The 27,870-nt window shown below is 42.9% G+C and overlaps 1 protein-coding gene across 12 annotated transcripts in view; it reads left to right on the plus strand.

The window, feature by feature from the left end:
• Positions 1-27,870, plus strand: part of JAKMIP1 (janus kinase and microtubule interacting protein 1) — a 113,979-nt gene that overhangs the window by 42,605 nt on the left and 43,504 nt on the right. For all 12 annotated transcript variants that reach the window (XM_069976423.1, XM_069976422.1, XM_069976420.1 and 9 more), the window contains 8 exons: positions 4,660-4,884; positions 5,365-5,484; positions 8,208-8,354; positions 9,507-9,644; positions 11,709-11,768; positions 23,707-23,835; positions 26,939-27,067; positions 27,259-27,342. In XM_069976423.1, coding sequence (XP_069832524.1) covers positions 4,660-4,884; positions 5,365-5,484; positions 8,208-8,354; positions 9,507-9,644; positions 11,709-11,768; positions 23,707-23,835; positions 26,939-27,067; positions 27,259-27,342 — 1,032 coding nt within the window. The remainder of the gene's footprint in view (positions 1-4,659; positions 4,885-5,364; positions 5,485-8,207; positions 8,355-9,506; positions 9,645-11,708; positions 11,769-23,706; positions 23,836-26,938; positions 27,068-27,258; positions 27,343-27,870) is intronic.

Consider the following 27,870-nt stretch of genomic DNA (forward strand, 5'->3'; position numbering starts at 1 on the left):
CCATGAAAAGTCACACTTCTTCAACACCATACGTTGTGAAATGAATAGAAAATAGAGTCAAGACATTGACAAGGTTAGAAATAATGAGTTGTATTTGAAATAACATTGTTTTTACATCAAACTTTGCTTTCGTCAAAGAATCCTCCTTTTGCAGCAATTCCAGCATTGCACACCTTTGGCAATTCCAGCATTGCACACCTATTAATCTGTTGAGGTAAGCTGGAGAAATTGCCCCCCACGCTTCTAGAAGCAGCTCCCACAAGTTGGATTGGTTGGATGGGCACTTCTGGCGTACCATACGGTCAAGCTGCTCCCACAACAGCTCAATGGGGTTCAGATCTGGTGACTGCGCTGGCCACTCCATTACCTATGATAGAATACCAGCTGCCTGCTTCTGCTGTAAATAGTTCTTGCACAATTTGGACGTGTGTTTAGGGTCATTGTCCTGTTGTAGGATGAAATTGGCTCCAATCAAGCGCTGCCCACTGGGTATGGCATGGCGTTGCAGAATTGAGTGATAGCCTTCCTTATTCGGAATCCCTTTTACCCTGTACAAATCTCCCACCTTACCAACACCAAAGCAACCCCAGACCATCCCATTACCTCCACCATGCTTAACAGATGGCGTCAGGCATTCTTCCAGCATCTTTTCATTTGTTCTGCATCTCACAAACGTTCTTCTTTGTGATCCAAACACCTCAAACTTGGATTCATCCGTCCACAACACTTTTTTCCAGTCTTCCTCTGTCCAATGTCTGTGTTCTTTTGCCCATATTAATCTTTTTCTTTTATTGGCCAGTCTCAGATATGGCTTTTTCTTTGCCACTCTGCCCTGAAGCCCAAAATCCCGTAGCCGCCTCTTCACTGTAGATGTTGACACTGGTGTTTTGCGGTCACTATTTAATGAAGATGCCAGTTGGGGACCTGTGAGGCGTCTGTTTCTCAAGCTAGAGACTATAATGTGCTTATCTTCTTGCTTAGTTGTGCAACGCGGCCTCCCACTTTTTCTACTCTGGTTAGAGCCTGTTTGTGCTGTCCTCTGAAGGGAGTAGTACACACTGTTGTAGGAAATCTTCAATTTCTTAGCAGTTTCTCGCATGGAATAGCCTTCATTTCTAAGAACAAGAATAGACTGTCGAGTTTCAGATGAAAGTTCTCTTTTTCTCGCCATTTTGAGCGTTTAATTGACTCCACAAATGTGATGCTCCAGAAACACAATCTGCTCAAAGAAAGGTCAGTTTTGTAGCTTCTGTAACAAGCTAGACTGTTTTCAGATGTGTGAACATGATTGCACAAGGGTTTCTAATCATCAATTAGCCTTCTGAGCCAATGAGCAAACACATTGTACCATTAGAACACTGGAGTGATAGTTGCTGGAAATGGGCCTCTATACACCTATGTAGATATTGCACCAAAAACCAGACATTTGCAGCTAGAATAGTCATTTACCACATTAGCAATAGAGTGTATTTGTGTAAAGTTAGGACTAGTTTAAAGTTATCTTCATTGAAAAGTACAGTGCTTTTCCTTCAAAAATAAGGACTTTTTAATGTGACCCCAAACTTTTTAACGGTAGTGTATATAGCTGTAATGTGTGTTTAGTGAATAAAAGTTAAACGCCGCACTACCCCTTTAACAGGTGCCCCTAACAGCCTTAACGCACCGCGGAGCAAGCTACTAATTGCACCAGAATGGTGCAGAGGATGAAGGGAAGAGACCTACCTTCCTCCTGTGCACTAGGGACAGATCAGCAGCTTAGATTCGTCTAACCTGCTGATAGTTCCCCTTTAAGACGAAGGGCCTCAGTGATAGAGCCTTGACTACAGTTTTCCAGTAAGATAGACACCTAGAGGCCAAATATATAGCATTGTACTTCATATAGGAAACAGACTGTACAATCAAAGTGCAAAGATTATGTACTATATATCGCCTCCCCTGCTGATTTTCCATCATTTATTGGTGCCCATTTAAATCTTTCCTGATTCTAGGTTTTCTGCAGACCATCCACCATTTTTGTAGTTTGGGATCTGCAGATATCAATGTAACTAAATGATTGATCGGGGCATCAAACCTGCTGCAGGTCCTGCACGTCTGAGTAGACCTTTTAGGTACATTAGATACATTTACAATCAGTTGCAGCAAACCTGCATGTGTGACCATACGTTATTCCGTAATACACCAATATTAGGAGGGATAATAGGTCATTCAGGTCCGTCCATCTATCTGGAGGAGATATTGCATGTAGACGTTCCTGTAGCTTTGTGATGAGACTTCGGATAGATGGCTTTCTGAGACTCCGGATAGAGGATGGGTAATCCTAATAACCAGTGCTTTATAATAATTTATTGGACGTTGTAGCTCCCGCCGTGCAGGGGGTGGGGGTGACTTGGCACGCTTTTTCAGGATGGACCTGGTACTGAGAATAAAGCACGAGAACAGATTTACAGACTGTCATTTGCAGAACTGAATGCATCCTACAGTGTTCTCCTCCGTCACAATGGCCGGTAACCATGACAACTGCCTGTTACTTTGGATACTATTCCATGACTCATGCAAACTTTTAAGAAGCTGAAATGCATTATCTTATTTCTTTGCTCTCTCTAGGGGTTCAAGTGTACTTACATTTTCAGTCTTTTATTACATATACATGAAATAATATTACTTTTACTTATTTTGAGCTGCCCTTGAAGTACATTAGATCTTAATTCATATCCAAAGCTGTATCCAGACTTCTAATGGCTCCATACTAGAAGAGCCCTCCCAGCAGCTTCTCGCTGGTTCACCGACTACAGTGTTGCCCATAGCAACCTATTCGAGCGCAGACTTAATTTTTCAAGTGTTGTACATGAAATGAGAAGTGTTCTGTAAGTGGTCACTATGTAATAAACTGCCCATAACAACCGACCACAGCTTGGCCGTCAGTTCTTGGATGCAACCAGAGATGAGCGAATCTCAAGCACTGTGGTTCGTCCAACCAGAGTGTGCTGCATTTAAAGGGGTTATCCAGTGCTACAAAAACATGGCTACTTTCTTTCAGAGACAACACGACTCTTGTCTCCAGTTCGGGTGCGGATTGCAATTATGCTCCATTCACTTCAATGGAACTGAGCAGCAAAACCTGCACCCAAGCTGGAGACTAGAGTGGGGATGTCTCTGGGAAAAAAATGGCCATGGTTTTGTAGTGCTGGATAACAGCATGGAATTAGGGCAGCATATCATTTCTGCGGCCACCGGTAATATGCCGCACACTCGGGTTGGACGAACCACAGTGCTTTAGATTCGCTCATCGCTAGATCTGGTGTGGAGACAGACCAGTAGTCTCTTCAGTGTTTTACTGTCCCTGGAAATCGAACCCACGAATGTCTGTCGATCCACAGCCATCCTGAATGGGAATGGCAGATATCACAAACTGCAGGATTGGTGCAAAATGGCGCTAGTAGGCACCCAAAGTCACATGTGAATAATCATCCAAATACACTAAGGCCTCATTCACACAATCCATGCTGCAACCTGATCCGTGCTGCGAAAAAATAGGTCACGCATGGAGAAGGATTGTGGCACTGATCCCCCAATAGAAGTGCAGCCCACCCCCGCCGCCCAGCAGCAGGGATGACGAGCGCATATTCTGATAACTACTCGACTACTTTCCCCGTGCTGGCCAGCTTACACATGTTCATCAGAAGTGGCGTGGTCCCTTGTTGCTGCCTTCTCCCAGCGCCAGCATGAACTGGCGCAGTCCACTTGACTTCTGCTGAACGAGGGATCACGCCACTTCTGGTGAATATGTGTAAGCCGGCCAGCACGATGGGAGTAGGTGAGTAGTTGTCAGATTATTTGCTCCTGTCATCTCTGCTGCTGGATCCGGGACCACAGAGAATTTCACGGGGTGTGTGAATTCAGCTTTAGGCTGGGTTCACACAGTATATTTCAGGCAGTATTTGGTCCTCATGTCAGGTCCTCATAGCAACCAAAACCAGGAGTGGATTAAAAACACAGAAAGGCTCTGTTCACACAATGTTGAAATTGAGTGGATGGCCGCCATATAACTGTAAATAACTTCCATTATTTCAATACAACAGCCGTTGTTTTAAGATAACAGCAAATATTTGCCTTTAAATGACGGCCATCCACTCAATTACAACATTATGTGAACAGATCCTTTCTGTGTTTTCAATCCACTCCTGGTTTTGGTTGCTATGAGGACCAAATACTGACTGAAATATACTGTGTGTGAACCCAGCCTTAGGGTGCCTTCACACCTACCGGATCCACAGCGGATCTCACTTCTGCGGATTCGAAGCGAGAACCGCTGCGGATCCGGTATCAATTCACCCCGATGATAGCACATATTCGCAGCGGGATTGACATCCCGCTGTGAATATGTGCTTTAACTCCCTGGTGCCCGCAGCCCCGCCGTTCGCATCCCCCCATCAGCCCGCCGCCGCCACTGCAGTGAGGCTGCCGGCTCCGGGTCCTGCTCAGATCTTAGTAAATCCGGATGACTGTCAGGAAACACATCTTGTTATAAATATAAAACCACTGAGTAGAACGGGTATTGGGAAAACTTTGGAAATATTTTCTCTTCCCCTCCTGAAATTTATTTTCATTCATGAATGTCTCTGGATTATCGTAACTCTTTTTGCCACTTTTGCTTTTCAGATGGATGAAATTAAAAGCAAGGAGCGAGTAATCCTGGCACTAGAGAGAGAGCTGGGCGTACAGGCCGGTCACACACAAAAATTGCTTCTGCAGAAGGAAGCTCTGGATGAACAGTTGGTGCAGGCCAAGGAAGCTGAGCGATACCACGGCAGTCCCAAGAAAGAGCTTCCCACCGGTGTAGCCGATATCTCTGAACTGATGGGTCATGCGGTAAAGGCAAAAGAGGCGAGTAGTATTATTTGGAACGTGACTCCGGCTTTTAAACTTTTCCATGAACTTTGTCACAAGAAGGATGTGCCATGTCGAAGGACTCATATGTAGTATATTTTATCATAAAGAATTCTGAATATTCCATTCACAACATCCAGTTTAAAATCATCAGTAAGGGTATGTTCACACTAAGTAAAACAGGCGGAATCCCTCCTGTCGCCTTGTCCCATAGCCCGTCTATGGGAGAGCACGCGCTCCTCCGCAGCCGCCGTTCTCCGCTCAAAGAAGTGACATGTCATGGGCGGAGAGCAGCGGCTGTGGAGGAGCGCACGCTCTCCCATTGAGATGCTATGACACACTGAGGCAGGCATAATTCGGAATTACGCCTAGTATACTCAGTGTGAACATACCCTTAAATAGCAGAACTAGCTCTGTAAAAACTTTTTTTAAAACATTTGCAAATTACATTCAATAAAATATTCTCTCCCCTCCCAGGAACCACATGTTGATGACCGAGACCTGAGAAGATTCCAGCTAAAGATTGCTGAGCTGTATGCGGTGATCAGGAAGCTGGAAGATAGGAATACCCTGCTGTCAGATGAGCGGAATGAGCTGGTATGGGACTGGATCTGATTTTTGGGGAGGATTTATTTGCAGCACATACACCACTATGGTTTGGACAGCACCACTCTTTTTTTCTAGTTTCGGTGTAGGTTCTGCAACTTAATTCCATTGAAGTGAATGGAGATTAATTGCAAACCACACCTGAACTGGAGACTAGTCGTGCTGGGTCTGGAAGAAAGTGGCCGTATTTTTCTAATGCTGTACCCATTTGCCCATAGTCAACAGACCCATAGACTCTTGTTTACAGGGAAAAAAAAGCACATTGCGCATTTATACTCTATACATTACACTACACTTGCAAAAAACACTATAGTAACTAGAAAACTGATATGTGCCAGCACTACCAGACTAGCATTGCAGAGCATGGGGGTTTTTAGGAAAATATGACAAATGTAGTCAGAGTTTTTGCGCAGAAGCAGCTCAAAGCCATACAAATATATCTGCATTTCAATGACATGTAAAATACTTGAAATAGATTCACAATTCTGCCAGATAATTCATTCCACACATAGGGAATGAATGGGCTCATTACTCGCTGTTTTCACACATTTTATTATTACTAGATGAGATGTTTGTCTTCATTTAGAGTTAAAGAATTGAATTGAGAATAAAAGGGTGGAATGAAATTAGAAAAAGGAGCAGCCTATTGACAAGATTGGCCTGTTTCTGGTGGAAAGGAAACATTGCACATTACATTGTTGGCTATATGCACATACCCTTACATTGGTCTGTGCTTGTGCCAGGGCTACCTGTGCAGCATTGTAGGTGTTGGGTCACTTGTCACGGTGGGCAGGAGTGGTGTTGTAACTTACCCCCGGACAAATGGGCACTGCGCTCCACAGAGAATAACCCAGGTGTAGGTGCAAGTGCAACAAAAATAGGACAGGAGTCCATTGACTTAACCAGAGTAACTTTCTTTACTAGAAGAACTTCAGAGCAATACAATACAGTTGCAGTAATAACTTTGAGAGCAGATGCAGGTGACAGGTAGTTAGAAGTAGTTGTTAGGCTGCATTCCCACGTTCCGTGATCCTGACGGATCACGGACGTGGAATGCATGTACCGGAGTCCCCCAGCGCCCGGACAGCATCTGCTATTAGATACTGTGAGCGGGGGAGACTGTATTCTTAAGCGCCGCGCTGTAGTAACAGCGCTGCACGGCTGATTCATTACTGCGCGGCGCTTATGAATACAGTCTCCCCCGCTCCCAACATCTAATAGCAGATGCTGTCCGGGTGCGGGGGGACTCCGGTACGTGCATTCCACGTCCGTGATCCGTCAGGATCACGGAACGTGGGAATGCAGCCTTACAGAGAAGAAAGTAGAGATGCGTCTTGGGGGGCCTTGTTCAGGTAGTGGTGCACTCTGCCAGGATGAGTTACTAGAAGCGTTGAAGAGTGAAGGATACTCATACTCACGTTTAGTTAGTGTGCTATCTGACCGCTTCTGCCGCAACCAGCTCAGCGAGTGCCATGTTGGGCAGCATGAGCCCCAGGCCTTTACAGTTGGGTGTAGCAGACCTTTTCGAGATTTCCCAGCAGAGCCATGTGCAGACAGTAGGATACATCAGCTTCCCGCTATTTGTCTTACTGGGGTCAGTACCTTGCTGTGGTTACTGCCCTTAAACTAGTGAAGAAGGCAGGCGTGTACAAGGCTTCCCTTAGAGGATGGCTACCCCTCCCAAGGGTTTAGTACTGCATACTGGAGATAGACAGCAACAGAGAAGAAGTGTGCTTGCTCAAGTGTCTCAGTCCCTCCCCACCTCTACTGACAAAAAAAACTCCCACCAGGAACTAACCTCCCTTCCATAGGAGGTACCTAAACTGGACTGTGATTGGTGGGGTTGTGAAGAAAGAAGGAAGTAGAAGTAGAATTTGATGGAAAAGTGAGGAGAAAGCATCTGCACCTGTGATAGGATAAGGCAAAATCATGACGAAATCGTAACATACAAACTTAACCCATAGACTCCTTCAGCTGTGCTCATACATAACACACAATAAGGGGGCCTTCACACCTACCGGATCCGCAGCGGGTCTCACTTCTGTGGATTCGTAGCGAGAACCGCTGCGGATCCGGTACCATTCACCCCTATGATTGCACATACACGCAGCGGGATTGACATCCTGCTGTGAATATGTGCTTTAACCCCTCGCTGTCCGCAGCCCCGCCGCCACATCCCCCATCTCCGGCCGCATCCTGCAGCCCGCCGCCGAGAGAATACATTACTTGCTCGGTGGCGCGGCTGCAGTGAGCCTCCCGGCGCCGAGCAGGTACTGCATGCTCTCTGCAGCGGGCTGCAGGATGCGGCCGAGGAAGGGGGATGCGGGCTGCTGGATGCAGCCAGGGATGGGCTGATGCGGCCGGGGATGGTGGATTAGGTGGCAGGGCTACGGACAGCGGGGGGTTAAAGCACATATTCACAGCGGGATGTCAATCCCACTGCGAGTATGTGCTATCATAGAGGTGAATGATACTGGATCCGCAGCGGATCTTGCTGTGAATCCGCAGAAGTGAGATCCGCTGCAGATGCGGTAGGTGTGAAGGCACCCTAATAGAAAAAGTGACACCTAGTGTGGAAATTACATATCAACATCTTCATCCTCTTTGTATGATACCTGACAAAGATACTTTGCCCAAGTGGAATAAAACTCAGTGGAATAACCTGTACTGGGACACTGTTTTAGCTAACCTGTTTTAATTGTCCCTCCTAAAAGCTGAAACGTGTCCGAGAGACCGAGACGCAGCTGAAGCCCCTGGTTGAAAAGAATAAAAGAATGTCCAAAAAGCACGAGGACACTTTACACACAATTCAAAGGATGGAAGAAAAAATTAAGGCCTTATCGAGGGAGAATGCAGAAATGGTAAGAAAAACTGCTTCTACTGTGGAGGGAATAGGCGGGACATAGTAGCAGCAGTCACCCAGAAGAGTTGGATAGTTGTAGCATAATATGTAGGGTCTATGATTGTTCTTTGTGGAACCTAAAGGGGGAATTCCTATCTTTATAATCTAATGCGATACTACCAGGATATGCCATCATTTTATCAAACTGGGGGCCATTCTATGTACTGCTTTGGCTGATCTTAGGTTTTTGCCGATCTGAGTACAACAACATCCTAAATCAGTCCTGTGGCTACTTCATTCTTAGACCTGATGCCCATTCCTAAAACAGGAGCACATCCTAGCAGATATGCCATCACTTTAGAGCATGGAAACATCTTAGTCTGTATGCATCATACAAGATGCGTAACTAGTCTTGGATCCTTCAGGGTTCTGTTGTACTAAACTTAGATCAGTAAGGTTTGGTGAGTTAAGTTTGTAACACCCAGACTGCACAACATTTTTTTTTTAAGGCAAAAACATGGGTGTATTTTGATGATCATTATTTACAACCAAAATTATCTAAATAGGGCTTTCACCCCAAACGTTGAACATACCCTTAAGACCCTATTACACTAAACTATTATCTGCCGATATCGGCTGTTATGGCCAATAATCATCTGGTGTAATAAAAGACAATGATGTCTGCTGATCGTTGCTGTCATTTGTCTTTCAACATGTTGAAAGACAAATGACCAGGATAGCAACAATCTGCTACCGTCGCTTGGTGGATTAGGAGTGGCGGCATCAGACTGCTGCTATCTTCTGTGGGCTGCCCGGACAATCTACCGATCTCCCGGGAGCGCCACCTTCACCCCCCCCCCCCCCCCCCACCCAGCTCTCACCCTCTCGCTGCCAACGCCGGTAATAGCGGCAGCAGTGAGCGGGGAACGGGGAGCAAACAAGCACTGATAGCGCTTTAGAATGTACTAAGTTACCCCATGTATTCAGGCTGTATTCAAGTCAAGTGAGGGTCCTTTACCAGCCACTTGGATCTTGATGGAACCATTGTAAAAATCTCCTAGCATGGAGACTATTACATTTTTTATGGTCCTTACAAAATAGTTATGATTTCCGTCATTTAGATAAAATATGTTATATAAAAGATTGACTTGCTTTTCCTTTGCCTTTACAGAAGGAGAAGCTATCCACTGTGAGCTCCTTAAAGCACCATTCATCTTTGGATGATCTGAGTAACGCTCAGGAACAAGAGATCGAATTCTTAAGACTTCAAGTCATTGAGCAGCAGAATATCATTGATGACATCACAGTGGTAATACACATACTGTTACGCCCTGTGTATTGTTGCATGCATTTCAAAATGCCTTAAGCGTCTACCATATACACATTTGTGTCCTTGACGCAGGATTGCAGTGTCCTACCACACTATGCTGCTTTTCTGCCTCCTGGTTGTGTCCGTGAACAGATAAGTAGTACGTAACAGTGTATGGATGCAAAACATTCAAGGTCAATATATGCAGTGCTGTAAAATATAGAACAAATACAATGATCCAATTTGGAACATCTTCAGTTTGATGTATACACACTTATAAAGTACATTTATACGTACAAAAAAGCACCCATGTGTATGCATTGTTCTCTATGGCATATGCATGGTGGCCCTACATTACTCATGCTAACATGTACACACTGACATTAGTAATGTAAAAGAGTCGTCCTAAGAACAAGTTCAGCAGCAATGTTCGGAAGCCCCATAGACAATCAATGGAGTGGTGGCAGAACATGGGTCATAACATTGATCCTCAAGGCTCACTGGAGTATGTAGCCTTATCCAGTTATGTATGACCCCCCCCCCCCCCCCCCCCCCCCCCCCTTATAGAATTAATCTAGTAGTATTCCCATCGCATGCTTAAAAAAACATCATGTCTCAGAATAATGTAATTGTGCTGTATAAAATGGAGCAAATAGTCTAAAACTGGAACTGGGTACTTGTGGACTGTTATGGCCTTTAGGCATTATATGGGTGATAAGCTTTGCCTTAAGGTGGACAGTAATGTAAGCGTAATCTGATATAGCTGGAGCGCTGCTGGACGCTTCAAAATTGATTGCAAGTACTAACTTGCCTCCCCCTGTGCCCGGACCGGCCTCAGGAACCCTGTCAGACTCCAGGATCTCTGGCGCTGACGGACTCCAGGATCTCTGGCGCTGACGCATCACAACCCAGCTGATGGAGTGGCTAGTCAGTGAGTGGGGCAGGACGCTGCTCCAGTCACAGATTGGCTGAGTGGGCGGTCCGACAGGCCTTTTTTCCACGAGTTATGATGTCATCACAACTCGGGGGGGGGGGGGGGGTGAATGCCTTCTGGCGGGGTTCCAGAGCCCGGTCCCTCCGCTCACTGCCGGCATGGGAAGAAGTACGTTCGTACTTGTAATAAGTTTCCTACTGCTGGATTTTTGAAATCTCCAGACCTCTAAATCTGGGTAGTTATGATCTGTCTTACTACAAAGAATACTACCTTAGGGACGCGCCCAATTTTTATTTTATTTTTTTTTCTCCTCCCCTTAAGAGCCGTATCATACATTTTTTTGTTTGGCTCTGTACCCTGTGTAGTGGCGGCACAGCTTTACTGCAACTCTCTCTTATTGAAGTGAATAGGAGCCAAGGCAGCAGTAACGCTGCTGGGATGCAGGGTATCAATACACCTCTGGTCAACTATTGATAACCTGTTTGTTAGTACAGTACACAGCAATATCTATATTGCAGTTTATGTTCATGTGATCTCCTATTACAGCTTGCTTATGGGGACACTTAACATAGCAGCCACATAGTCCTTCATAAAACTAATGCCTGCCATGACAAATGATCGGCGCTACACAATCTCATTTGGGGGAATAAATCAGACACATGAGATGACTAGATGCCAAAATTACTTTTGACTATCTAGGACTTGCTAATGGCAGCTGGCACAGACAGATATATGCATTCTTTCCTCCACTGTCCTACGGTTTTTGGATAGCCAACATAACAGGTCTGGTATCTTGATTTTTGAAATCACAGTGTGCAGGTATAAGCCCTGGAAATTACATATTCCCCAATGACTTGTGCATGAACCACATAGGTAATTATGGGCACGTATAGGTCATGACAAATTGTAAGCAGTAGACTGGACTCCAATGTACTACAGGGAAGGAAGGCAGAGGGGTTTGACAGTCTATTTAAAACAGTCTGGGCTGAGATTTCATATGGGAAGCTAAGGGTTTAGGTAGAATGAATTTAGGGGTTTATGCTGTCCCTGTTACTGTCATGCCTTTTTACTCTACTTTTTTAGTTTTGTTTTTTTTATATTTTTGTTTTATTTATTTTTTTTGTCCTTAGGAAAAGGAACGGATGTTGCGTTTTAAGAAGCCGAAAAGAAAAAGCTTGAAGCACCCAAAGGTATATTACAACAATGTGTAGATGGGGCTTACTGTGCTTGTTGTAAAATATGTTCTGATCTTGGCTGGAAATATGTAAGTCTGTATGATCCAGAGGCGGCCTATACAACCAGCATGCATACAGCCTTTACGGCACAATTTATTCTGACTTTTATACTGTTTAGAAGTGCAAAACTTATTCGTTGTCATTTGTACAAGGAATGAAAACCATAGTGGTTCGGTGTAAGGGTCCTTTTACTTGTACACATAAATTACTTAAGTGCCTGTTTAGTGAACAAGTGTTTGTGTTGTGTGTGTGTGTGTGTGTGTGTGTGTATGTGTTGTTTTTTTGTTTTTTTTTTTTCTTTTAAACGATAGGCATTTAGATAAAAAGATGTGTATGACCAGTTTAAGAGTAATGGTGTGTTTACACGGACAGATTATTGAAGCCAAAGCCAGGAATGGATTTGAAAAAAGGAGAAATCTCAGTCTTCATGACCTGTTCCCTGTTTATACTCTGTTCCTGGCTTTGGCTTCAATTATCTGTCAGATAAATCTGCCCATGTAAACGCACCCTTAGGCCATGTTCATGCAACGTATGTTTAGCATTAATCACGGCCTTTGTTGCAATTTGCAGCAGCGGCCGTGATATATGCTAAACATACAGTACGTTGGATTGAAATAAATGGAATTCCGTCCGGAGCGTATACACTATATACCCTCTAGCCGGGATTCCATACGGCCGCACAATTGTATAGTGGCTGCAGAGAACATGGTTCCAGTTGCGGCCACATCCGAATTCACCAGAAATGAAGATATTGGCCGGGATGATCTTCAGTAACACCGGACGTTCTGTGACCTGGCAGGGTCACAGAATGGCCAGTGTTATACACCATGCTAACATGGCCTTAGGCTGTACGGCATGTTTGGTAGTGCAGTTGAAGCTTCCATAGAAAAGCGTGGCTGCTCTGTAATACCACACATAACCTGAGCATATGGGTGGTGCTGTTTTTGGAAATTTTCCTCTTATTTACTTCTATGGAGCTAAGCTGTGATACCACGCACACCCGAAGGCAAAGTGTGGCACTGTTTCTGGAAGAAAGCAGACATGTTTTTCTAATCCTTTAATTTATGCAATTTTATGAATCCGCAAAGTTGTACTAGGCTTTAAAATTGCTGTGTCACAAGATGTGAGATATGAGCACTTTCAGCGCTAGAGTCGATTCTGAGACAAGCTGGGTAAATAATAAAAAGAGGTTGCTGTACTGAGGGTATGAAGTTAACTTTGCCTTCTGTTGTTCATGTAGTCTCTTATATCTCGCCAAGAAAAGCTGCTAATTTCTAATGGTTCAAAGCTGAGGTTGAGAATAGGGGACACTGCTTCAGATATATTGGCATAAGCATCTGGGTTGTCTCTAGGAGTCCACTAGGGGGCCCACACTCCATCCATATAGAACATGTACAAATCCTAGGAGTGGGATGTGTTTATTTGTGAATCATCCCATAAGAAAATAGAGGCTAGTGGTAAGTGTGTATCTCTAACATACCTTCCAAATTGGGTTACGTTCAGCTGCACCTTTGGGGCTTGATCTTTTGGCATTCTGTTCAGTCCTTGCTGCACAGCAGCGTATAGCTCTGTATAATAGTATGATGCTACATCTATACATTACCTGTGCTGCTCTCATGGGGGTGCTGTTCCTCAACTATAAGAATCAGTGAACTGTTCCTAATCCATGCATTAGAAAAATACTCCTAACTGCCTGCTTTTCTCAGAGCATGGACAATGTACATCATTGGCAAGTGTTCATTGTATATGACTATTATTGCTGCTGTTAATACTTGGACTATTGCTATAAATGCTTCAGCTACAGATATTGGCTTAAGTTTACTTTTATGGCTGGATAGGTTTCTCTAATGTATAGACATAGAAGAAGGGCTTCCTATAGGTGCTGCTGGCCTTCTATGCCAAGATGGGACTACTAGGTCCTGGGCAACAATCTTGCACAGACTAGTGATACAGGGCCACTGTTCTACTTTTATATGTGGTAATATATTCACCCTTCAGGGCACAACACTGAATGTAATTACTGCAATTAATGAATGTATGTATATATATATAATATATATATATATATATATATATATATATATATATATATATATATATATATATATATATATATATATATATATATTATATATATATATATATATATATATATATATATATATATATATATTATATAATATATATATATATGTGTACATACATACAGTGGTGCCTTGGATTACGAGCATAATTCGTTCCGGGACTGTGCTTGTAATCCAAATCCACTCTTAAACCAAAGCAAATTTTCCCATAAGAAATCGTTGAAATGCAGACAATTGGTTCCACACCCCAAAATAATGATTTAATATTCTGAATAACATGTAAGGCAAATGAAACAAACATTGAGAAACTCTTAAACCAAAAAAATGCTCTTAAACCAAGCCACAATTATTAAAAACTGTGAGCTCTTAAACCAAAACGCTCTTAAACCAAGGTACCACTCAAATATAAATATATATAAATATATATATATATATACACACACACACGTCACTGTCACTTATGTGCAAATTGTCAATGTCATTTTATATGTACAATAACTAAAAAATACAATAAAACTGTATAAAGGTACTTTTGCTCCCCTATAATGATGGCAGTAGGCATAAAAAGCTCAGTAGGCTGATCTAGAAATAGCTGTGATTAATCTCATAATTACTCCATACAGATTATCCCCTAATCATTCCAGGAATCAGACACAGAAAAGGTTAGCAGTTGGAAAAAATGGTTTCTATATAATATGGCCACAAGGGGGAATTGTCTCCTTTACTACCATACTTTATTGACCAGGACAGAGGCCTGGAAGGAAGGGGAGGATCAGTACCAGGACCGAGGCCTGGAAGGAAGGGGAGGATCAGTACCAGGACCGAGGCCTGGAAGGAAGGGGAGGATCAGTACCAGGACCGAGGCCGGGAAGGAAGGGGAGGATCAGTACCAGGACCGAGGCCGGGAAGGAAGGGGAGGATCAGTACCAGGACCGAGGCCGGGAAGGAAGGGGAGGATCAGTACCAGGACCGAGGCCGGGAAGGAAGGGGAGGATCAGTACCAGGACCGAGGCCTGGAAGGAAGGGGAGGATCAGTACCAGGACCGAGGCCTGGAAGGAAGGGGAGGATCAGTAATAGAGAAGAGCAAAGTTAAATTAAGTTTGGGTTTGTGCGATCGCTCTGTATTTGAAAGTGGATTTGGCTCTAGGGCTGACTGGAAAACATGGATACAGAAAAAGTTTGGAGAAGTGCTCTATGTGCTTTGCCCCCAGGCTTTTTGTGAACTTTGCCCAGTTGCAGGAGATGGCTGGTCTCCTGCAACTGGACAGTGTTTGCATTCACTGGTCAGCTGTCTGGTAGTGCCTCCCTACAGGACAGTGTGATACATGTCTGTGCTGCTCTTTACCTGGGCTAGGATGAGTTGTTCCTTTGGGTAACCGATGACGGCGGCAGCTTTTTATTTTTCTGGGACCCTGTGTGATTTGTACAGTATCCCGAAAATGTTCTGGTCCTCTACATACAAATTTACAGTCCCCAGTAGCTCTTTCTGACTGTTGTATGTAAGGCCTCGCTTTATCCATATAAGTGAACTGCCTATTTTCCTTTTTAAATGCTTTTTTTTTTCTCATTTAGGGATGACCTTTTCAAAACCCAATCAACAGTTTTCCATGGATTTTTGGTTTCAACCCTCAATGGTCGTCCTGGAATATTGTATGTTGAGGGACCACTGTACATTTTTCATCTTTCATAAAGTTATGATTTTGTAATGAAACTTTATTAAAGAAAAATGTAACTTGTTTCACTACCCCTTAAAGTGTTTGGAAATAAGTAAAAAATTGGCTAAGTGTCATGGAAACATGGAAAGGATGTAGGCGGAAACACTGGACCCTGCTCTTGGTAGAAAACCTGGCCTTTTTATAATTGCTATGGTGTCTGCTCTATTGAATAGAAGTGTGGCCACTATATAGAATACTGATTCAGAGCTTTGGGCAGGGCTGTGGAGTCTGGGGCAGTATTGGCTGCAGTCGCGGAGTCTGGGGCAGTATTGGCTGGAATCGTGGAAAAAAAAATCTTTCAAAATTTTATAATTGAGTTTTCATATGTATTTTATAAATGTTCCCCATTAATATGGTTTATGTTCCATCAGTCTAAGCCCTTTATTCATTACAACCAGAAAACCCCCTTTCTTCCATACATTTAGTTACCTCCATATATCAGTAATAAAGCACTGGGACTATTAGATAAGGGTGGTCGGGGAAAAGTTGTTGGTCTCTATTTGGCAGTTTGTTTCTGAGCTAGAAGAGTCCATTGTGTGGGGGGAGATCTGTGCTGTTCAGTTCCTGGATGCTGGATGATTGTATATGAGCAGCAGTGTAATATAAAGATATCCTGTGTAATATAGAGGAGGAGGAGAAGACATAAGTAGTGTAGCGGTAACCTCTGTCCTCGGTGTGGTGTTTTCTCCGTGAGAGAAGAGTGTGTGCTATGGCTGCGGCAATGCGCTCCCAATCCTGTGATGTCACAATGTCACAGCCCCACTCAGAAATGCCCGCTCAGCCAATCAGTGAGTGAGGTGGGGCACAGCTGCAGTCACTGACTGGCAGTGCAGGTAGTTCCTGTGGGGCTGTGATTCAGGAGAGTGGACGCAGAGAGCTGACAAATCTGGGCCAATGGCTGAGCCCTCTATATCACAAGTATCTAGCATTGTTCTCAATCACTATACTCTTCTCCCCCCCCCCCCCCCAATCAAAGTCTGTCTCTTCTGATTTTACATTTACCTTCTCACTTGGTGTCATTTACATTACAAATGACTTCTCAAGAATGGCTTCTTGATAACTGGTGTAATATTCTGCTCATGTGGATAACATTAGCCAGAAGGGTTTCACCTGCCTTGTTCCTCCTGAGATTTACGGCTGAACAGCATGAGAAATGATATGTTGTACAACTAGGATTAGGAGATTAAGACGCATCATACGGCTACGGTATCCCCCAAGGCGAGTGACTGTGTAATTACGGAGAGCTCAGGCGGTTGTCACGAGATTTGGTTGTGAATGAGAAGATCTTATTTGTTATGGAGAGGGTTAATTTTGGATATGATCACCTGAAGGGCAGGTAATATTATATAATATTAAAGGCCTTATCCAGGATTATAAAATGTTAACTCCTATCTTTGAAAACCGCACCTCACCTGTCTTCAGGTTGTGTGTGGTATTACAGTTTACCGCCATTCACGGTAACTAAGCTGCAGTACCGCATAGAAAGTTTCATTAAACCTCAACTGCTTCTTGTCCTCACCTTCTATGTGTAATGGTGATATCTATCTATCTATCTATCTATCTATCTATCTATCTATCTATTGAAAGAAGTTTAAACACCCGGTTCCATAGCAGTCCAGGTTTCTTGTTCTCATAAGCCTCCAGGGGCCTGCTTGCTATATGTGCATGCCCTCACATCGCCACTGGTCCTAACACCACCTTACAGCTTGGTCAAACGGCCTAGATAGCAGGTATTTCAAGAAAACACTAACTCTACTTCTCTTGATCCAGTGATGTGCCCCTAATCTCAGTCAGCTGGGCAAAATGTCCTAGAGACATGTCTAGTAGTCCAATATCTCATCAATAGCTACACTACTCAAAAGTGGCCCCTGAGAGCATCTTTATAGGGCAGCTGGGAAACACTTTTATAACCTCTTGTAGCAAAACATAGTGTTTGATTACAGACCATGCCTGTAATCATTATGTACCCACACACCAAATTCTGAAGGGATTCCATATTTCTATGTGGGTGTATTACATGTGAGACTTCCTTCTCCTAGGCCAGGATTGTTTATGGGGTATTGGGATGGGTGCACACACTACCTTTTGATTCCATAATAAGTGAGTACAGTAAAAGGATGCATTATTTTCTTTCTCTCTCTCTCTCAATAGTATATATTCAGACACTTTAATACTGCGAAACCTTTTATTATATATGCGCATGAGGAAGGAGACTGCTTTGCCAATCGATCCTCGCTTTCCCGTGTCTTGCTTTCAGAAAATCTTTTATTTCCTGACAGAACCGCCATGACCGCCTTTTCAGCCCCTTTAAATTCTCAATTACCGCTTGGTGAAGGTTATTGAGCTGTGTGCGTGCTTTTTTTTTTTGGTATATTTTTAGTTTACCTCTTGGTGTCTGTCGGCTCCAGGTTACTGTTGCTAGCTATAGAGAGCTCACATGGAATAGTCTGGGGACCTGGTGCACATGTGGCAGGCTACCTGCGCCCAGTCCTGCTGAGGAGGGAGCAGATCTCTGTAGGTTCTCATAAGCAGCCATTAATATATCCCTCCCACCCTCTAACGGCCGTTCATCATGTAAATTGAGAATTTCTGCCAGTAACTTGCTGTGCGGTCCAGTGTGGCAGCGCCTGAGCAGACCATTGAGAGGAACAGATGAAGGGTTACTGAAGTAGATGCTCTTCACCTGCACACAATGGAAGACTTCCTACTCATCTTGTACTTCTCCTTTTTCATATGCCTTTGCGCTTTAGTCTGTCTGTATTTTTCAGGATGCCAAGAGCTGACTTATAAGCACGAAGGTAAAGAATTTGCTGATATATATTGTACATTATCTGTGTAGGTCAGGTACACTGGGGATGAGTGTGAGTGTGTGTTGTATATGTATGGAAGTTATGTATGTATAACTGTTGTTAAAAAATATATATTTTGTATAATGTAAGTCAGTATACCGGTCTTGTCTTGTTGTTGAAAAAAGTGTGTACATATAATTTGTACACACGTTGTAGTAGAGCTGATTTGCTGCTTTTGTTAACCCTGTCGCTGTACATCGAATTGTTCTCATGCTAAAATGTACCAGCAGTCCTATGTAACTCCTCACCCTGGTATCACACTCTGGGCCGTATTTACCACTAGGCACCCGTGGTCCGGTGCCTAGGGCAGCACCTTGCAAGGGGGCAGCACCAGGGAGCAGGGGGACAGAAAAAACTATTTTTTGTTTTTATTTTTTTAGTTTCCCTCCTCCCATTCAGACTTGCCAGTAAATCTGGTGTCTTTTCCAGGGGGGTGGGGGGTATGGTGGTATTGGTCAGGTCTGGTATCGCCAATAGGTGTGTGATGATGGGGTGCTTCAGGTTTAATGCCTAGGGCAGCAGCAGCTGTTAATACAGCCCTGATCACACTTTGAAATCTCATTTTGTTATACAGTGTGTGTATATATGTGTATGTGTGTGTGTGTGTGTGTGTGTGTGTGTGTATATGTATATATGTGTGTGTGTGTGTGTATATGTATATATATATATGTGTGTGTGTATATACCCTAACAGTGTTATACGGTATCTATTTAGATAATTTCTGTTCTGGAGGAGGTGGTCGCTTTGTTTTTATTTGCATCTTCTGCCCCATAATTCCTTGCAATATGAATAACAACATTTGGGCCAAACTCTGTGGTGGTCTCTTTTTACACTGCCTGAATCGCACATTATTAGCATGGTTCCCAGCAGCTGCTCTGTGCCCCACCAGCCATTATTGATGGAATTCTTCCTGCTTGGGTATAGGGAGAGATCAATTAATCAAAGCCCCTGTAGACCACCTTAGGGTTGAGGAGCATGACCGTGATGAGAGGGTTACTTTAAAGAATTTGCAAGCTGTCAAACTTTTGAACAATTTTGCATGAAAGAGTGCTACGGAGTCTTTTGGGGTAAAAACCCGTCCGTGAGAAGCACCTACCATCTACACCCATTGTGCACCCCTACCCCTGCTTATACACTTTAAATAGTCATATAGTAAAAAGTATATATCTCTAGATATAGGTGGGAGAAGTGTGCGGCAGTGCATTTCACTTCCAGCTCCGCACTCCAGTCTCGGAGCCTATGGAGCCTGATTCCCGCAATAAGATTGACTAAGGTTATGTGCACAGTACGGAACCCGTGAATTATCACCCACTGTGGATTCTGCAGCTCTCCCCCACTCACAGCCGCACGCATTTCCGCCCGCTCCATAGACTCCATTGTATGGTCAGGGGGATTCCGCCGTCCGTCCAAAGAATGACGACGAAATATGCCCTACCATAGAACGGAGTCTATGGCATGGGTGGAAATGCACGTGGGGGCGAGCTGGGTGATCTGCGTGGATCTGCACATAGCCTAACATGTAAAAGGTTTCGATTGGTCAAGGATTATATATATATATATATATATATATATATATATATATATATATATATATATATATATATATATATATATATATATATATATATATATATATATATAATCATCACTGAATATTCCAATAGTCACTTAAAAATTACCTTTTATTATATCATTTAAAACACCAAACACTTTATTGCACAGCCATCACCTTTGCACTTTGTGCCACCAATTTTTTACACAGGAGAGTCTATTTGGGCACTCTTCAGACCTTGTAGCATGTTTCTGCTACCCAAATTGTCCTCTTCTTATATGTTACACTGTATATGTTATGTCAACACACACAAAAAAAAAAAAAGTCATCATCTGAGCTATGCACCAGCACACAACAGACGTCCCAGAGCTCCAGAGTTAAAGAAGCAGCAAGGCCCCTGATGAGAGGCTGCGGAAACGCGTTGGGCCGGATCATGAGAATACTGAAGTGAACCCCATGAACAAGGGAAGTAACATATCTTCAGCAAATAAATATTTTCTTGTTTGAAAGTTTATAAATGGAAAATTGGGACATTTAGTAGTGACTATAACCGTGATACTTAAGCACAATAAAAAAGACTGTGACCATTATACGAGTGCAATATGAAATGATATGTGCAATATGGGAACACGGCTGGAAAATACACACGGATAATAACCACTACTAATGGCTATATGCACTGTATAATATGCAATAGGAGGAAGAGCTGGGTGCAAAAAACGCATGGACAGACAAAAAAAACGCATCAAAAACGCAACCAGGTCTGAACAGTACCCAAACAGACTTTTTTTTTGTGTGTTGACATAACATATACAGTGTAACATATAAGAAGAGGACAATTTGGGTACCAGAAACATGCTACAAGGTCTGAAGAGTGCCCAAATAGACTCTCCTGTGTAAAAAATTGGTGGCACAAAGTGCAAAGGTGATGGCTGTGCAATAAAGTGTTTGGTGTTTTAAATGATATAATAAAAGGTAATTTTAAGTGACTATTGGAATATTCAGTGATGATATAAAATTAACATAGTCTTCTATATTGACTTACATTCAGAGACTGTGTATATATGTGTGTGTATATATATATATATATATATATATATATACATTCAGAGACTGTGTATATATGTGTGTATGTGTATGTATATATATATATATATATATATATATATATATACATATATATATATATATATATATATATATATATATATATATATATATATATATATATATATATATATATATATATATATATATATATATATATATAACACAACAATCACTGAGTTCAGGGAGAACAGTGAAAAATTCCAATGCAGTACTCATTTACAAGTCTCCATTGATTGTCCCATACAAAATTTAAATATGCAAAAAAGGGGTCCGTGGAGGCTCCACGGACCCCTTTTTTGCATATATATATATATATATATATATATATATATATATATATATATATATATATATATATATATATATATATAAATTTATAACCTGAATGCTTTAATCTTATTTGTATAGCCAATTGGTGCACTAAGGTAAGGGGTGTGTGTGTATAGTAATAATGCTAGGCATTGATGAGTATAAATAAATGTCTATCTGACAGCTATAGAGCTCCACCAGTGGTGGGGTGTATTAGCACCCCAAGGCCACTAAAAGAGCAGGTCCCACTCTTGTATAGTGCAGTAGATTCTAGCATCTATATGGCTGCTCATCCTGATCCTCCTGGTTTATAAATAGAATGCCAGAACTACGGAGACAGAAGCAGCAGGCACAGTAACCTTGTGTAGAAGAAACTGTTCTGTCTGTCTGTAGCTAAGAAAAGAATCTCCCGGCCATGTAGGATATTACAGGAACACTTGAGTGATGAGATGTGCCATGGCAGGGCTGTGTGCTCAGTCTCCTAGTCAGATATCGGCAGTAATGGCTGCAGTGTACTCTACATTACTCCAGACATAAAGAAATGTCTATACATCCACCTGAGGCTGATCATACTTCATCTATGTCACCTGCCACATCCAATATGACACTTCAACTTCCAGCTCTGCTTAAAAGAGCACTCTGGGCAAACCCGATCCATTTCCTCTAGCTTAGGCAATATCCTAAGCAAGACAGTAAATCTGAGTATGTTCAAAAGCTTTAGGTTTCAGGGAAGTCTGCAGTTCTAGTATTTGGTCCTTATGACAACACTTCCTGGTCCATGGGGAAAATCAATTAGAAATCTGCAGTGGAGTGCAAATCCTTACCATAGGTATGTTTTTGTGCATGTGGTTTCTGCAGTATATGGGTGAGATTTATTTTTTTTTAAATCCACATTGCTACTACTCTGCTTTGTGTATTTTCTACATGCAAATAGCTGTAGTATTAGCACATTCAGAACTGCACTGTTAGGTTATCAGAAAAAGAGACAAATTTGGTCAGCTCTCCTAGAACACCATTCACACTAGGCAGGAGCACATTGCTATGGCTGAAATTGTAAGCACAAAAACACAGAAAAATGCTACAGACCCACCACAGACATGAAAATAGTTAAAAGCAGCCCCCCAACTGCTAAAAAAAATTCCCACGAGAAGGTGGCCTCATATCGGGGCAGACCCTACACTGTACTATGGCCTCTCCATGGCGTGTAATATGCCTATGCTCTAGGAATGCAAGATCCGTCTTATACCTGCAGTATATGGGTTAGATTTATTTTTAAAAAATTCACATTGCCGCTACTCTACTTTGTGGATTTTCTACATGCAAATAGCTATAGTATTAGCACATTCAGAACTGCACTGTTAGGTTATGCATCTGCAACGTTCAAATACGCCGTGTGAAAAGAGAAGAAAATGACAACAATCGGAATCCATACAGTGAAAGTGACTTTTTACACTGTAACTAAAGTTTGTATGCACATTTTAACACTCTGTTTATTGTGTAAATAGCAGCTTCACACCTAGAGAACGCATGTAAATGTTACTGTGTATGTCACTGTACGCTGTGTGTGTGTTGGTGCTTGATAATTGCTGTTTTGGTTGAGTTTAATGACTCGTGCAGCAGCAGGCATATAACATGACAGAGGGCTCTGGGGACAGTGATCATGTCCCCCTGGGTACAGTAACATAAGAAACGAGTCTCCCTGCACCATGGAACCAGTCGTCACTGGAGCAGATTGTGACATATCACCTAGTGTGTTGTGACTAAAGTCTGCTCGTCCATGCGGAGATGATTTTAATAAAAGTCTATTAATGTGACATCTGACAGTCCAGTGACTCTCATACCCCAGTTACCCAAGTTAATTTTGTACTTTCCTGTTTTAAAACTACAATTCCCAGCATGACCACCAGATGGCAAGCTGCAAGTCGGATAATCCAGGAACCATGGGGCCCTAATAATGCCACCCCTGCCAATAGGTTGTGTCCGGTATTGCAGCTCAACCCATTGTGTGTTGCATTGTAGCTTTGCTCCATTCACTTGAAACCATTGGCACCACTCTGTGATTCTCCAGCTGTTGCAAAACTACAACTCCCATCATTTTAGTTTTCTCAATTTATGGCAGGGATGGGGATCTTTCAGCCCACCAGCTGTTGCAAGACTACAATTCCCATCATGCCTGGGAAGCCTTTGGCCGTAGCTTCCCCATCCGTGGTGTAAAGAAATGTTGAGGCCCAGTTTTTCTCTTGCCCTCTGTAACCATCTGCCTTGTTTTGTAGAGGCATGTTGTGGAGACGTTTTTTGGATTTGATGAGGAATCCGTTGATTCAGAAACCTCTTCAGTCGCCTCATACAACACTGATAGAACAGACAGGACACCAGCAACACCGGAGGAAGACCTAGAAGACGTAAGTTGCTATTGCTGCTATAGTGGTAGTTTTACATCATGTACTGTATGACACATACATAATATATATACATACCACCAGCTCTTCTCTGTAGTCATAGATTTTACAATTGCATTACAAGTCGATGCAGGGGAGAAAGGGCATATAAATGCCCGGCATAGGCAGGGCTCCAGATGGTGACCAAAATGGTCGCCAATGCGACTGACATCTTGCAAATGGCGCCCAGATTTATTAATCTCTTTAAGGACAATGACCGCCTTCCGCACGCTGCACCGAAGCGTGTCCCCGCACACTGGGGACACGCTTCTCCAGTGACGTCATCCAGCACGTCCGTCATTCATTGGACGGACGGCCGCAGAGGCGCCACACTCCTCCAGCGCCTCTCTCCCGCCTCTCCTCACCCGGCGGTTCTTCAAGTTCACCCCAGCGGCACCAAGCTTAGATTGTGGGTGAGTACAACCGGAGGGACGGCAGGGGTGGCGGCCGGCCAGTAATGTGTGTGGGGGAACCGCGGCCTGGGCGGGGGATTGGTAGTGTGTCTGTTGTGATGGCGGCCAGGTGCGGTAGTCAGTGCGTGTGGGGTGCGAGGGGGGGGGTTATGTATAGACTGCACAGTACCACTTCCCTCAGTGTCTGTATGTATAGACTGCACAGTACCACTTCCCTCAGTGTGTATGTATAGACTGCACAGTACCACTTCCCTCAGTGTCTGTATGTATAGACTGCACAGTACCACTTCCCTCAGTGTGTATGTAAAGACTGCACAGTACCAATTCCCTCAGTGTCTGTATGTATAGACTGCACAGTACCACTTCCCTCAGTGTGTATGTATAGACTGCACAGTACCACTTCCCTCAGTGTCTGTATGTATAGACTGCACAGTACCACTTCCCTCAGTGTGTATGTATAGACTGCACAGTACCACTTCCCTCAGTGTCTGTATGTATATACACTGCACAGTACCACTTCCCATATACATTGCCACAGGGGCTATATGTCATCGGCTGCCGGGGGCTATATATATATATATATATATATATATATATATATAGTAGATCATTGCCGGTAAGATGGCAGCTGGCTGAGGGAACACACCGGCAGCAGGGGGTATATGGTTGTCAAGTTGCAAGTTTCCATGTTGAACGTTTTCAAACTAAGAAAAGAAAGGATCTAAAGGAGGAGGATGCTGCCGTGGCCTCTGCACACAGTAAGTCCCATTTAACATAACATTAATTTTACATGTTTTAAAATGTTGGCGACCAAATATTCTATTTGGCGCCTAAATTTTTCAGGTTAGGAGCCAATGGCTCCTAGGTAAATTTTTTAGTCTGGAGCCCTGATAGGGCGTGCTACAGTGTCAAGAAGTTGCCTCCAACAGACTTTTTAATTATCAAGACTGTCCAAAGCTAACATTCATGTCATGTTTGTGCCCTCTGTCAGTCCAATGTGGCTGTTGACTTCAGTGAGCTGAACTGGGGCAATCATGACTTTGTTTGGTCCATTTTTCGACCCAGCGCAGGACTTCGAAACCACCTACAATGTTTTTAGGTCTGGCACAAAAGTATACATTTGCAAATTTGACTAAACAGACTTGCAATTAGACTCTATTTGGCCCAGTAAAATGACTGTGCATGTCTGGTTGTAGGTGGTCTTCCTTTTTTGTCAGCTTGCCGATATACAGTAGAGCCAGGCGGAAAGGTAGATATGGTATGTGAATGTCTGCCATAACGGCCAATTAGAGCTCACCTTTCAATAATGCATATGCTGTGATAGGTTGTAATTGGCAACAAGGATGGTTAGTGGTCTATATTGCAACCAGTCACCACGCAGCTTTCTTTTGAAAAGTTAAATCTGCGCTGTGATTGGTTGCTATATGGCATCAAAGACTGTTCAGTGCTTGCACAATGTGCCAGTATTTTGTTAGCGTATCAGTCCCTGACAGTCATGCGTGTACCTATACCCTTGGTAATACTGGAAATGTGTGTAGTAGTCGTATATTATAAGAGGGGCTGTACAGGATTAGATAAACATGGTTGCGGTTTCCCCAACAGCGCTACTTCTGCCCCAACCCATGAATCGCCAGCTGTAAACCTGCAATTCCCATGACTGTCAGAACTTTGATGGGAATTGATTGTAGTTTTAGAACGACTGACCATCAACAGGCTGAGTAACGCCTTTTTTGTAGGCACTGTTTAGGTTGACACTGACGCCAATAACTTTTTAAGTCCCCCCCCCCACCCCCCACAGCCTGTGCTTTTGTATTAGATTGGCAACCCACCAAAATGCAAAAACATATCAGAAATATCATATCGTAGTCAGATCATAGTCTGTAACACATGTAGACAAAAAATGCAGTTTTGAAAAATATTTTTTACCATGATAAAAACAAGACATGATTGTGTAAATATAAGGGTTAAACAGACAATAACAGCAGGGGGAGGGTACCGCTCGGTTGGTAAAGGGCTAACAGTCACACACTACACCACTGATGTTTGTGTAGAAGAAATTGCAGTGTGCCTTGTGCAATTTATAAAATATCAGTGGCAAAATGTATGAATAAATACTGTCTAAGAACTCTATTTATGCATACATTTTGCCACTGATATATTTTATAAATTGCACAAGGCACATTGCACTTTCTTCTATACAAACATCAGTGGCTAATATGTGACGTTTTTTACCAACTGTGCGGTACCCTCCTCTGCTGTTGTCTGTTTACCTCCATATTTACCCAATCATGTCTTGTTTTTATCAAGGTAAAGAATAGTTTTCAAAATTTTGGTTGCATTTTTTTAATCTACATGGGTTTCTGATTCATGTGTTTTTGAATTTTGGTGGGCTGCTGATGGATGGGGCATTTGTCCTAAATGTTTAGTTGCATGTTTTCCGCACTGACCGTTTTCGGTGGTTATTTGTATGAGATTGTAAGGAAAAAGCATAGCTATGGCCTGGTCTGAGCAGTAACAATCTTCCAATCATGAATGCACTGGGCACTTATCTGGAGCCATGTTTAAAGTATCTGAAACATTATTATGAATGTCCATGTAGGTATTTGCATGATTTAGATTTGATAATTTGATCCATTATTCATTCCCCTTTGAAGAGCACTCCTAAGGAAGAAGCTGATTTAAGATTTCGTCAGCTGACCCGAGAGTACCAGGCCCTGCAGAGAGCGTACGCCTTACTGCAAGAACAAGTGGGAGGAACACTGGATGCAGAACGAGAAGCAAGGGTAATTTTCAGAAACTTGCTGTTCCATGACCCATGTCTACACATTTAAACCTTGTAGAGATTCTGAAAAAATAGTTCAGTCTCCCTTTTTATTATTGTTGGGTTCAGAATATAAGCATATAATAACAGCAGGTGTGTTTTTTTTTTTTTGTGTTTTTCTCCCCCCTCCCCCCCCCCCCCCCCCCCCCCTAGACCCGGGAACAGTTGCAGGCCGACCTACTGAGGTGCCAAGCAAAGATTGAAGACTTGGAGAACTCTTTGTGTGATAAAGGACAGGTAACCGCAGGAGAAGCATCTCTGGAGAAGCCGGTCTCTGTGCTGCTTTGTACAATGGTGGTCAGCCTTGTATCTTGGTGGTGGGCAAAGTATTTGTAAGAAAAAATTCTCATTTAAGCGTTACTGAAATTGTCATGAACGTTCTGTAGAAGAAAGTTTAGTTCACTGTTATAGCCCTCATTAACTTTTTCATGCCCTGGTGAGGAGCAACTTTTTGTCCCCTTTAAAAGACTATCTTGGTTACCTTTCAACACCTCAGTCTCACACTATAGGCAGAAGGATGCCTTATTAGAGGAAAGGATATGTGCTTGTTCTTTAGCAATGCAAGCTTGTGACTGCACAGCTAGATTGTGTTTTTTGTAGCACAGCAGGTTCCAGGACTTGTTCCAGATCCATTATGCGCTCTGACCTGGTTTTGTTGCTGTTCTTCGGCTCGTACAACATAACATTTATAGACTTCTAGGGCAGAATTATCAATTAATACACGACAGGTGATTATATACATTGAACTCGTGCTGTAAGATATTA

This window comes from Dendropsophus ebraccatus, chromosome 7, assembly GCF_027789765.1.
Source record: "Dendropsophus ebraccatus isolate aDenEbr1 chromosome 7, aDenEbr1.pat, whole genome shotgun sequence".
In the NCBI taxonomy this organism is placed as follows: domain Eukaryota; kingdom Metazoa; phylum Chordata; class Amphibia; order Anura; family Hylidae; genus Dendropsophus; species Dendropsophus ebraccatus.